The sequence below is a fragment of the Peromyscus maniculatus genome, chromosome 2 (assembly GCF_049852395.1).
Source record: "Peromyscus maniculatus bairdii isolate BWxNUB_F1_BW_parent chromosome 2, HU_Pman_BW_mat_3.1, whole genome shotgun sequence".
Classification (NCBI taxonomy): Eukaryota; Metazoa; Chordata; class Mammalia; order Rodentia; family Cricetidae; genus Peromyscus; species Peromyscus maniculatus.
This window is the reverse complement of record NC_134853.1, coordinates 79592009-79604121: the sequence shown is the minus strand read 5'-3', so window position 1 is coordinate 79604121 and position 12113 is coordinate 79592009. Positions and strand designations below refer to the sequence as shown.

General features: G+C 44.3%; 1 protein-coding gene across 10 annotated transcripts in view; it reads right to left on the bottom strand.

The window, feature by feature from the left end:
* Nucleotides 1–4289: 4289 nt before the first annotated feature.
* Nucleotides 4290–12113, bottom strand: part of LOC121827239 (uncharacterized) — a 46613-nt gene continuing 38789 nt past the window's right edge. For 5 of the 10 annotated variants that reach the window (XR_013049118.1, XR_013049116.1, XR_013049120.1 and 2 more), the window contains one exon: nucleotides 11825–12112. Coding sequence is in view for 2 of the 10 variants with exons in the window: in XM_076564231.1 (XP_076420346.1) it covers nucleotides 11800–11815; nucleotides 12002–12112 (127 nt within the window). In the remaining 8 variants the exon portion in view is untranslated. The other 5 variants (XR_013049117.1, XM_076564231.1, XM_076564232.1 and 2 more) reach the window with 2 other exon arrangements.

Below are 12113 nucleotides of genomic sequence, written 5' to 3'. Positions count from 1 at the left end.
CCGCTCCCACCCAAGAGGACGCAGCTATCCACTCTGCTGCCCACTCCTGTCACAGGCTCACTCTGGCTGTGGTCGTACTCTGTAACGCCAGCTCAGCAGAAAGCCACGGGCTTAACCAGTTCTTTCTCATCTCCATGAGACCCTCGGGGGCTATTGCCACCAGTTCACAGGGGAGAGAAAGAGCTGGAAAGTCAGCCCCAATGCTCCTTCTTGGCCCCTGGATTACTTTTAAAATACTGAATACTTTGAATTACATTATTATTATTATTATTATTATTATTATTATTATTTGTATATATATTGTGTGCCTTACTTAGGGTTTCTATTGCTGTGATAAAACACCATGACCAAAAGCAACTTGGGGAGGAAAGGATTTATTTGGCTTACATATTCCAGGTCACACACTGCAGAACCACCTGCCCAAGGATGGCACCAATCCTCTGACATCAATCACTAATCAAGGAAGTAGACCACAGACTTGCCTACACGCCAATCTGATGGCGGCATGTCCTCTCTTAAGATACCCTCTTCCCATAAATGTCTAAGTCTGTATAAACTTGACAAAAACAAACAAACTAACTAACTAACTAACTAACAAACTAAACAGCTAGCACAGGGTGCTGCATACCACAGTGTGCACATGGATGTCAGAGAACAAAGAGTGTTTCTCTCCTTCCATGTTTACTGAGGTTCCAGGACTGTGCGTGTTACCAGGCTTGCAAATACCAAATATCTTTCCCTGCTGAGCAGTCTTGCCGACATGGAGTGTCTTGTCTTTTGGTTTCTTTTTTTCTGATAGAGATATGGTCTGTTCTCTAGCCCTGCCTGGCCTAAAATTTATTATATAAAGCCCAGGCTGGCCCCAGACTCCCATCCATCCTCCTGTCTCAGGCTCCCAAGTGCTGAAATTACAGAGGTAAGCCACCATACCTGCCATTGTTTCTAAGCTCTGTTTTACATCCTTTGCTTTGGCGGTGCTGGTGGATTTGCTTGCTTGGTCATTTGGTTGGGAGTCTGGCTTGATTTCTATTGTTGTGAAAGTCGATTGGTCTATTATCATGACCAAAAGCAATGAAGAGAAATCTGGTGGGTTAAATGATATGTCCCCCATAAGTCTGAACATTTGAATTATTGGCCCCCAGTTGGTGGCTGTTTGGGGAGGTTTAGAAGGTGTCACCTTGCTAGAAAAAGAATGTCACTAGGGACTTGCTTTGAGGTTTCAAATGACTCATGCCATTCCCAGTGTGCTCTCTACCTCCTGCCTGTGGTTCCTGCCTGCAGTTCAATGTGTGAGCCATGAGCTGTTCCTGCCCCCAGGAACTCTGCCATCATGGACTCTAACCCTGTAGAACCATACACCCAACTCAATGCTTTTGTTCAAAAGCTGCCTTGGTCATGGTATTTTATCAGAGCAATAGCAAAGTAACTAGAAGAGAAGTTGGTACCAGGCAGTGAGCTATTTTTATGATAGCTCCAACCTTGTGATTTGTGGAAGAATGTAGAAAGCCTTTGGAACTTTGAGCTAGAAACACAGTTGAATGCTATAGGCACAGCTTAATGGGCCATCCTAGTAGGAGCTTGGAAGGCAGTAGTGCTGAGGGCTATGTGGAGTGTGGAAACATGGCTCAAGAGGTTTCATAGAGAAACAAGGTTAGCAATTATGCTAGAGACCACTCTTATGCTATTTTGGTAAAGAATGTGGCTACTTTCTGTCCTCATCCTAAGAAATTGCCTAAGACTAAATTTAAAAGTAATGGACTAACTTCTTTGGTGGAGATCATAAGGCAGCTTGATATCGACTATATCACATGGTTATTAGTAATCACACGCAGGTCGACAATGAAAAAGAGCAAGTGGGGAGAAAAGAAATACAAAATGTACAGTTTGAAAGGAAAAGGAGCCCCAGAAAATTTGGTGTTGGAGCCACGGTTTGTGATGAAAAGATAAAGAGATTAAGAAGAGACCTAATCTGCAAGGGAAATCAAAGCTGCTGTAAATGTGATTCAAGGGTTCACCACCATACCTGTCGGTATCAGCCATGTGTGCTGGCTTTAGAGTCATCGAGGACACACTAGTAAAGGCGTTGTGGACTCTCCCTCTGAAGTTAAGGAGAGCCACCCAGGCCAAGTCTGTGGCAGGAGAGTCCCTGCATTGAGACCCTAAGAGGCCATTGCATGAATGTGTGAAAGTGAAACCTGAATTGTGTTAGAGACCTGGAGATGTGGATGGCCAGAGCCGTGAGACACCAGTCAAGGAGACCTGCAGTCAAAAAGTGGAGCAAGTCCGGGGGAGAGCAATGTGTTGTAGTCAGAAAATATGGAAGAGTGAAGTCATTTCAGTTCTCTCAGACACGGAGCTGAAGGATTTGGAATTTGCCCTGATGGATTTTGGTCTTTCCTTGGTCCAGCATCTCCTCACTATTTCCCAGTTCCTCCCTTTTGGAATGGTAGTGTATCTTCTATGCCATTGTATGTTGGAAGATAATTTGCTGTTGGATTTTAGATGGGGTTACAATTAAGAGATTGCTTTAAGTCTCGGAAGAGACTTTGGATTTTGAAACAGTGTGGAGACTGTGAAAGACCGTGGGGACTTTTGAGGTTGGATTAAATACATTTCATGTTATAATATAGACACGATACTAGTGGGGGCTGAGGAATGCAATGGGGGCCGTATGAATGCGATGTCCCCCACAAGTCTCAGGCATGTGAATACTTGATCCCCAGTTGGTGGCTGTTTGGAGAAGATTAGGAGATGTGGCTTTGCTGGAGGAAGTGTGTCACTGGAGGTGGGTTTTGAGGTTTCAAAAGGCTCATGCTCTCTGCCTCCTGCTTGCAATTCAGTATGTAAACTCTCACCTGTTCATGATTCCAATGCCTTCACTGCCATCATGGACTCTGTGGAGCCATAATCCCAATACTTCTTTTATAAGTTGCCTTGGCCATAGTGTTTTATGGATTTTACATGGGGTAACAGCTAAGAGATTGCCTTGAGTCTTACAAGAGACTTTGGACTTTATAATAGTGTGGCAACTCTGAAAGGCTATGGGGACTTTTGAAGTTGGACTAAATACTTTTTGTGTTAGGATATGGCCATGATACTGTTGGGGGCTAAGGAGTGGAATGCTTAATTTCTCAGTAAGAGAAAAGTAACTAATACAAGAGGAAACAGTTTATTTTAGCTTACAAGTGATAGTCCATCTTCAAGGGACTCCAAGTCAAGAGTTATTTTTGGTTGGGGTTTTATTTTTCCAATGTTAGGGATTGAACCCTACGTCTTGCTCATGCTGCGCAGACACTCTGCCACTGATCCACATCCTCAGCCCTAACTCCCCTGCTTTGAATTTATAAAACTTAACTTTTCTTATTTTCATGAAGCATCTGCAGATAACAATTAGCAGCTTGGGTTCCATCAGCTTCCCCTAAGGCTGAATGCTAAAGGAGTTTGAAGAAGTGTGTGTGTGTGTGTGTGTGTGTGTGTGTGTGTGTGTGTGTGTGTGTGTGTGTGAATTCATACACATGCTACAAACCAAATTTCAAAATAATGTGCTTACTCATGTTTCATCAAAGGTATAAAGTGGCACACACACACACACACACACACACACACACACACACACACACACACACATGCATACACACACCAATTGTGGATAGTACCTGGTGTCCTTGACCTACCCTGAATCGGTTGTCCCTCTCCATGTACTTATGTCCATTGCTCCAAACAGCCTTGCTGTCTCTAGCCCTTTCTTGAGCTCATCTCTGCTTGTCATTCATGCCTGCTTTCAGGGCTTCCTCCTCCTGCAGACTTGCTGGAGTCCCTTTCTGTCACTGCACCTGTCACACTAGACTGTATCAGTGGTAACACTGACTATGCTGAGCTCTTCTCTCACCCCACCCTCTTCCTGACCCTTCCAGTCTGGGAAGCATTTCTCTGGTGTTTTCTGGTTTCTCCAGATCCATTGAGCCTTTGTCAAGGTCACTTTACTAATGCCTTCCAAAAGGACAGAGGTTTAGCTCAGTTGGTTGGAAGGTGTGCCTGGCATACAACGAAGTCCTGGGTTTGATCCTCAACACCACATAAGTCAGGTGTAGTGGTGCACACGTGCAATATCAGCACTCTGGAGGTGGCAGCAAAGGGATCAGAAGTTCAAGGTCAATACATAGAGTTTGAGACCAGCTTGGGTTACATGAGACCCTGTCTCAGAGATAGATAGATAGATAGATAGATAGATAGATAGATAGATAGGTAGATAGATAGATAGATAGATAGATAGATAGATAGATGATAGATAGACAGACAGATAGATAGATGGGTAGATAGACAGATAGATGGGTAGACAGACATAGATGGATAGACAGAGGATAGAGATGATAGAGATAGATGATAGATAGATAGATACATACATACATACATACATACATACATAGATAAATAGATAGATAGACATAGATGGATAGACAGATGATAAGATGATAGAGAGAGAGATGATAGATAGATGATAGATAGATAGATAGATAGATAGATAGATAGATAGATAGATAGATAGATAGATAGATAGAGGTGGATGCAAACTCCATGGCATGTGTATACCTGCACATATGCATGAGCATGCTCACACAACACATAACAATAACTAAATTTAAGCCAGGCATGATGTCATATGTCTGCAATCCTGGTCCTTGAGAGGTAGAGGCGACAGAATTAAGAATTCAGGACTATCCCTGGCCTGACAAAAAGTTCAAGGTCAGCCCACTGTATATAAGGGTTTGTCTCAAAATAATACGAATCATATTAATAATTAAAATTTATAAATAAATGTTCAAAATGTACACTCTGTGTCCCAATACACTAAGCATGGGAGTATTCCATCAACCAAGTATAACATAAGAATTATCTAAGTTGGGGTAGGCACAGGACTACTACCCCATGAATGCACAGTATTCCACAGTTAGCAAAGCCTTTTCACAGATAGGGAATTATTTATAGCTCTAGGCATCAGGCAGAGTAGAGGCCATCCACTGACTTCTAGATCCACATCAGAGACTCCAAAAGCAAATGGAGGCTTGGGGATGAGGACTGATGAGAGAACAGCCAGGACAGCATGGTGTTTTCCATGGCTAATCTAGCCCAATTCCACCAATACGAATGGACACAGGCCTGGAACAGTGAAAGAAATTCTGGAGGGCTTTCAGGTACACTCACACCTTTGATAGGCATGTGATTCATTCAACAAACATTTATTGAGCCCTGACTGGGTTTACAGACGTATACATTAGAAACTGAATGATGAGGAAGATTAGATATAGGGAGAAGGAGAATGAGTCAGAAGAAAGGCAGGCAATACAGGGTAGTAGGCAGGCTGCATCTGGCTTTGTGGTCATAGGACCTGGGTCTCATCTGACATCAGCAACTCAGAAAATCTAAAGAAGTCAATAGCTTCATGGTTTATATGCAAATGTCAAGGTGATTTCAATAGACATCCTTTCAACTGCTCTAGGCTTCTGAGCATGAACCCAAAACATACATGACCCAGACATTGTTCATCTCTAGTCTTCAGTGCTGGGGACCCTGTACCTTCCAGCCTGCTACTTTGACAGCAGGAGCTAGCTGAAGATGACCATCGTCACACTTCTTACCATGAACACTCCACAACAGCTCTCATATCCAGACCCACTCCTTTCTCTCCTCCTCTCACCTACAAAATGCTCACTGAACCCTCAAGATTGAGCTGAAGGGCTGGAGGAGACATGGCTCAGTTGGTAGAGCATTTGTTTAGCAAGCTCAACGCCCTGGGTTTGATCTCCAGTACCACAAAAAAACTGGTTGTGGTAGTACACACCTACAATTCCAGCACTCAAGAGATAGAGGCCATCTTTGGCAACACAGCAAGTTCAAGATCAGCCTGGGCTACAGCCTGCCTTAAAAAAAATAAAATAAAATATTCAACCCACATTAGTTACTATGCCCTCAGTATTAACTAACGGAATACCATGCACAGAGGTAAGTCCAAGCTTTATGGAACTCATACTTAAATAGTAATAAAATAACTAGGACTGGAGGTGTGGCTTAGCAGAAGTCTAGGGCTTCATTCAGGTGGAACTGAGTGGCAGAGTGCTTGCCTAACATGCATGAAGCCCTGAGTCTGATCCCCAACACCGAAAAATAATTTTTCTTTTGAAGAAAGAACTGTCATGAATAAATCATAGCATAACAAAAACATCAAATATTTAGAAAAGTAGGAATTTACTGCATTCATTTTATCTGTGTGAGTATGTGTGCACTGTAGTGGACATGCAGAGGTCAGAGGACAACTTGCAGGAATTGCTTCTCTCCTCCCACCATGGGAGTACCAGGGATGGAACCCAGGTCTTCAGTCTTGAAAGCAAGCATCTTCATCCATGGATCCATTTTACCAGCCCAAAAGAAAGGATTTAAATGTGCTCAAAGAAATGAATTGTCCAACCACCAGATGAGTTTCACCAAGTAGCCAGTCCCAAATAGCTCCAGACATCTTTATTTATACATCAAAAACAAGCCTGTATTTCCATACTAATAAACAAGTTTTTCCCATCCTCCAACATTAACCTCCAACAAAAACAAAAATGTCAAATATGTTTTTTCCCAACTTTTACATCTAAACATCTTTAAACCCAAAACAACACATCATTTTGCTAGCTTGGCTGAATATCGAGCCAGGTACATCCTGTGTTTACAAAACTAAAAAGTGATTGACAGAGGCACACATTTTCAAGAACAATAATCCCCTTCAAAACATATTTACAGAAATAGGGGTGATCTGCATTCAATCCTGTCAGCACTGAATCAGAACAGCTCCCGGGATCTGGAGTGACAGCTGGTGTCCCCAGACAAGAAACCTGAGAAGCATCAGCTCCCAAAGAATTTGGGGGAGGGAAGGGAAATATTTGAGAAGAAAATGGGGTTTCCATGAATGATCACATCTGCCCCATGCATAATTGACAAAACAGCACTAAAACCACCAAGAGAAGAGAGCATATAGGCTGTGTGGTCCCAGCAGTACTCTGCACTGTTCCAAAGTCCACTGGTCCTTGCTGAGTGAGATTGTCCTCATGGGCTTTTGCCTTATCTGGAGACCCATTGAACAATCCCTCATATACTGGTCCAAAACTAGGCTGCATGACTCTCAACAGTGGGTGGATGGAGAGATAGATTGATCAAGGGTGGGTGTTAGCAGATAGATGGAGAATTGAATGAACAGGTGGTTGCAAGGATAGATGGATTTGCCTCAATCAAACCATTATGGGGGGACATGGTGACACATACCTGTAATCCTAGTACTCAAATGGAAGATGCACAAATATCCTGATACTTTTTTAAAACAACTGGAGCTATCCAACAAGACCTTGTCACAAAAGGTAGGGGTAGGCTCAGTGACAGGGAGTTGGTAACCCAGTTTCATGGTGATGACTGGGATAAGGGCTGTGAAGCCTAGTCTTAAAGGGACACTGGGAATCTCACCAGTAAACGTGAAGTCTATAGAACGAGAGCACAGTTTAGTGGTAGAGCAGTTGCCTACCATGCACACAGCTCTAGTTCTACCCCAAAATTGCAGATGTAGATAGATAGGTAGGTGAGTAAGTGGTTGGGTGGGTGGATGGATGGATAAATGGATGATTGGATGGATGGATAAGTGGATGAATGGATGAGTGGATGGATGGATGGATGGATGGATGGATGGATGGATGGATGGATGGATGGATGGATGGATGAGTAGGTGGATGGATGGATGGATGGATGGATGGATGGATGGATGGATGGATGGATGGATGGATGGATGGATGGATGGATGGTTGGATGGATGAATGGGTGGGTGGATGGATGGATGGATGGATGGATGGATGGATGGATGGATGGATGGATGGATGGATGGATGGATGGATGGTTGGATGGATGGATGGATGGATATCTAGATGATATATAGATAAATGATGGACAGATACTTGTGGACAAGTGGTTTTTTTCTAATTTGTGTTGCTGGCCTCCACCCCCACAAGAGAAAAGAAATTAAATTGATGCATATTTCTGGGAGCTGAGAAACCCAGGACTGAGAGGCCAGCATCAGGGAAGGCCTTTCTGAGTTATTCCATAGCAGAAGAGCAAACAAGGAGTTAGAAAGGAAGCAAGAAGGAGCCAAGCCATCCTGTCATGTGGACCCCACTCCAGTGTCATGGAACCTACTCCCTCCCTAACATGAACTCAGCCTTGGATTAAAGCTCACACACAGCCCCATCTCCCAGCACTGCTGTACTGGGACTCTGCTCCAGTGCTTGAACTTTGGGAACCACCCTCAACCACAATAACCAGTAACCATTAGCGCACACAAAGCCTTCAGTCAACTCCAATCTGCTGCTCCAGGTGACTCTCTGAGGATGATGCCAGCCATGGATGACTCTGACCAGATCAGCCTATCCTGATGAAGCTCACTGAAGTTAACCCAAAATATAGACCCATTAGGCATGTGGGGACTAAAGAAAATGTGTTACAAATGTGAATCCTTTATCAACAGTGAAGAAGCAGATGGGACGAGGGAGAGGTCATGTACTGCTATTAAAACAAAGAAGACCATGAAATGCCAGAGATCAAGAGTGTGCCTTACACACACACACACACACACACACACACACACACACACACACACACACACACACACACACACACACCACTACTCCCTGGGGGTGCAAGTACACTTCCCTGCCATTAGTCTCCCCTACCCCACAGCCCACCTCTGCTCTCCACACATAGAGGGTTCTCAGGACCTTGTCAAATTCCTGTCTCCCATGGCTCTCTAATGGCCTGGTGCTCTGAACAGCCAGAACAGTACGACTTAGCCCTGGGAATGCACCAGTAGGGTTAGGTTGCATTTCTTTGAAGATGAAAACGAAACATTAGCAAGAATCTCTTTCTGAGCCAGGTGTAGTGGTACATGCTTATGCTCCCAGCACTTAGGAAGCTAAGGCAGGATGGATGATTGAAAATTAAGGGCTAGCCTGGGCTATAAAGTGAGCTCAAGGCCAGCCTGTGCTACTTAATGAGCCCTTTGTCAAAAAAAGAAAGAGAAACGAGTTTCTTCTCCATGCTAGGGTCCTTGCATGGAGGGTCTTTAGCTAAAGAGAGCTGAATGCTGAGCTTAAGGAGATGTAGGAAAAGAAAGGTACCTGATGTCAATCATGTCCAGGACAACTCAAAGTCCCCAAAGCATTTGTGAGGGCCAGCCTCCAAGGAATACTCTCTCTCTGACCTAGGTATGGAGCCATAATAAGAGTCAATTGAACCCTGGCAGAAGTGTCAATGAAGTGATATTAGAGAGAATCATTATGTGGGCCAGACGTCTCTTCCTTTTTGTTTACCGTCCTGTGCAGGGCTTTGGTGGCTTCTTGTCTTAATTTTACCCTGAGGATCAGGGTCCCACTTCTGCTCACAAGCTGGAACTCATGTCTGCAGTGTTGGGAGGAAAGGGGAGCAGGATGTGGAAATGTTCTGCATTTCCTGGCCTGCCTCAGCCTATACCTCCAGGCTCTTATGTACTTCATTCTCATCATTCCACTGCAAAGAGGTGCCTCCCTCTCAGGAAACACCCCTCCTGACTCCATTCAGCTCTTTTTCTCAAACAGACAAACATGTGTCCTCATGCATGCGCGAGCACACACATAAATAAATGTGTAAATAATCCTTTTACCTCAGTTCCCTCAGGGATGGCTTTATCTGTTACTGTAGTTGCCTCGGCTTTCTCTTACCCTCTTTTGTCAGCCCTGTCCTACTAACCAAAATGATTCTACCACAGTTACTGTGATCTGCCCTTGGCTAAACCCACTTGTTGGTTTGAATTGTCATCTTCGTCACTGCTGGAGGTTTCTGAACACTTACTATTCTCAGGATTCCCAGCCTCAACAGTACACTCAGGCCCTTGAGGATGACCAGCTGATGTCTTCCATTAGAGACATCCCTGTCCATGGGAGCCGTGTCATCATCGGAGGTGACCTGAGAATTATCAGCAGATTTAATCTAACTTGTCCTGAAGCACCCCTCATACCCCTAATAGAGAAGAATTCCAAGTATGGTGCCATTTTCCAAGGTCCCAGGAATGACTTGCCCTCCTTCAGATTGACCTAGCTCTTCCTTCAGAAAAGCTAAAACTCCTGAAGTCTTGATCTACTCAGTTTTCTATCTCTTTGCTGGTTTTCATATGCCCGGCTTCATCCACTGTGTGCTGCTTTATAGAAGACAGCTTCATTTGCAAGAGGCTAGACTCTAGCCTAGCCTCTGGGTTCCATCAACAAAGGGTCCTTTGACTGACTTGAGGTCACTCACCTAGAGTTCACAATCCTTCTACCCACTAAGTCTCCAGCTGTTCCCCTCCCTCCTCCTCTAGCCCTCTCCTCCAGTTTCTCCTCCAAGACTTTCTGAACCCCCCCCCCCAATCACGATCAGGTAGAACCCATGGTTCCCCTCTGGATTGCCTCCCGTGACTAGAAACCTATCACGATCATGTATTGATCATTCTTGACATTCTATTAGGGTCATTTGGGGCTTATTGTCACATTTATTTTCATTTCAAAACAGTGTTTAAAGGCAATCTACAACTACCTGACACCTAAACAAACACCCAGACCCATTATGTCAATAACCTGGTAAATGTTTTACTCGCTGGTCTCCCAGCTGCCACAAGGAGACAGCCGACCATTTGCCAGATGTTCCGATGATGCCTGAAGAGCAATCTAAAGCGGAATTATTCTGAGATAGAGTGATACATTGACAATTTTATACTGACATTTGTTCAGTGTTTCATGCCTACTGGAGGGGGCAATGTGTCATGACAAAAGCGTAGACCAAATCTGGATTCATCTCGAACAAAATTGACTCTGGTTCTGATCCCGACCTGTCCATTTACCAACCCTACTTAGTCTCTGGAACTTTGTTTCCTGACATGCATCATGACCATGGACAGGACTCCAGCTGGTGGCTGGGGTTGGTGGAATAGTAAAAGTGAAAGCCTTCCTTGTGCTTCAAACCTTGAAAGCCCCTTGTGAGTTCTGCTGTCATTGCTGACTTGGGCAACAGAATTCTGTGAGCCAGTATTGCTCATGTTGTGTGGACAGAAAACAAGCAAACCGACTCCACAAGTTCAATCCAGCAGCCTACCTTCCATCGAATGGGCTCATTCCAAACATACTGTACTTTTGTTATTTTACAGGATTCTTCAGAAGACAGTGATACTGAGAACAGGAAATGACTCCCAAAAGTCAAGAATCAGGACCAAGTCTTAGTGCACTGAACAGCAAAAATGTCTAAGGTGTCTATGCATGCATGTGTACATGTTCCAGGATGGTGTGTGTGTGTGTGTGTTTGTGTGTGTGCTTGGTTTATTTTGTTTTGTTTATCTAGAGGGCAGCCCTCTATCTCTATGTAATCAGTATGACCTTGAACTTCTGATCCTCCCACTGGGTTTCCAGAGCTGTGCTACTAGGCCACTTCATGCAATACTGGGAACAAAACCTGGAGGGCTTGTTTGGGCCACGCAGGCACTCTGCCAACTTAGCTGCATCCCCCATAATTGATTGGTTGTACAGGGACAGAGTCCCACTCTGTAGCACAGGCTGCCTTGAAGTCACTGTGTAGCACAGGCTGATCTCAAACCTGTGACAAACCTCCTGCCCAGGGGAACCCTTCTGCCTTGGGAGAATGGGTATGTGCTGACCCAGCCAGGAACAGTATATGCTTCTTATGGAGGGAACATCGAAAACATGTCTTCCTCTGCTAATATCAGCTGTAGCTGGATCTGCTAATAAGAAGAAGATCAGAACCATTTACAATGCAGTCAGTCCTTCTAAGCAGCAAACCCCAATCTACCGGCCTGCTCCGGCAGCCACAGACTCCTTAAGCTGGGGTGGCTTTGTGCTGATGGCTGCAGTTCCCCATCTCCCCTCTTTCTCTGACACTGGGGTTACTACAGAAGCCTCCCTACCTGGTTATTGAGGAAGCATCACGTGAGGTCAGATATTTGAAAGCTTTTGGTAAACAGTAGCTGTTTGCAAAGCTGTCCGCATATAAACAATCCAAATTACTTATGGTAAATC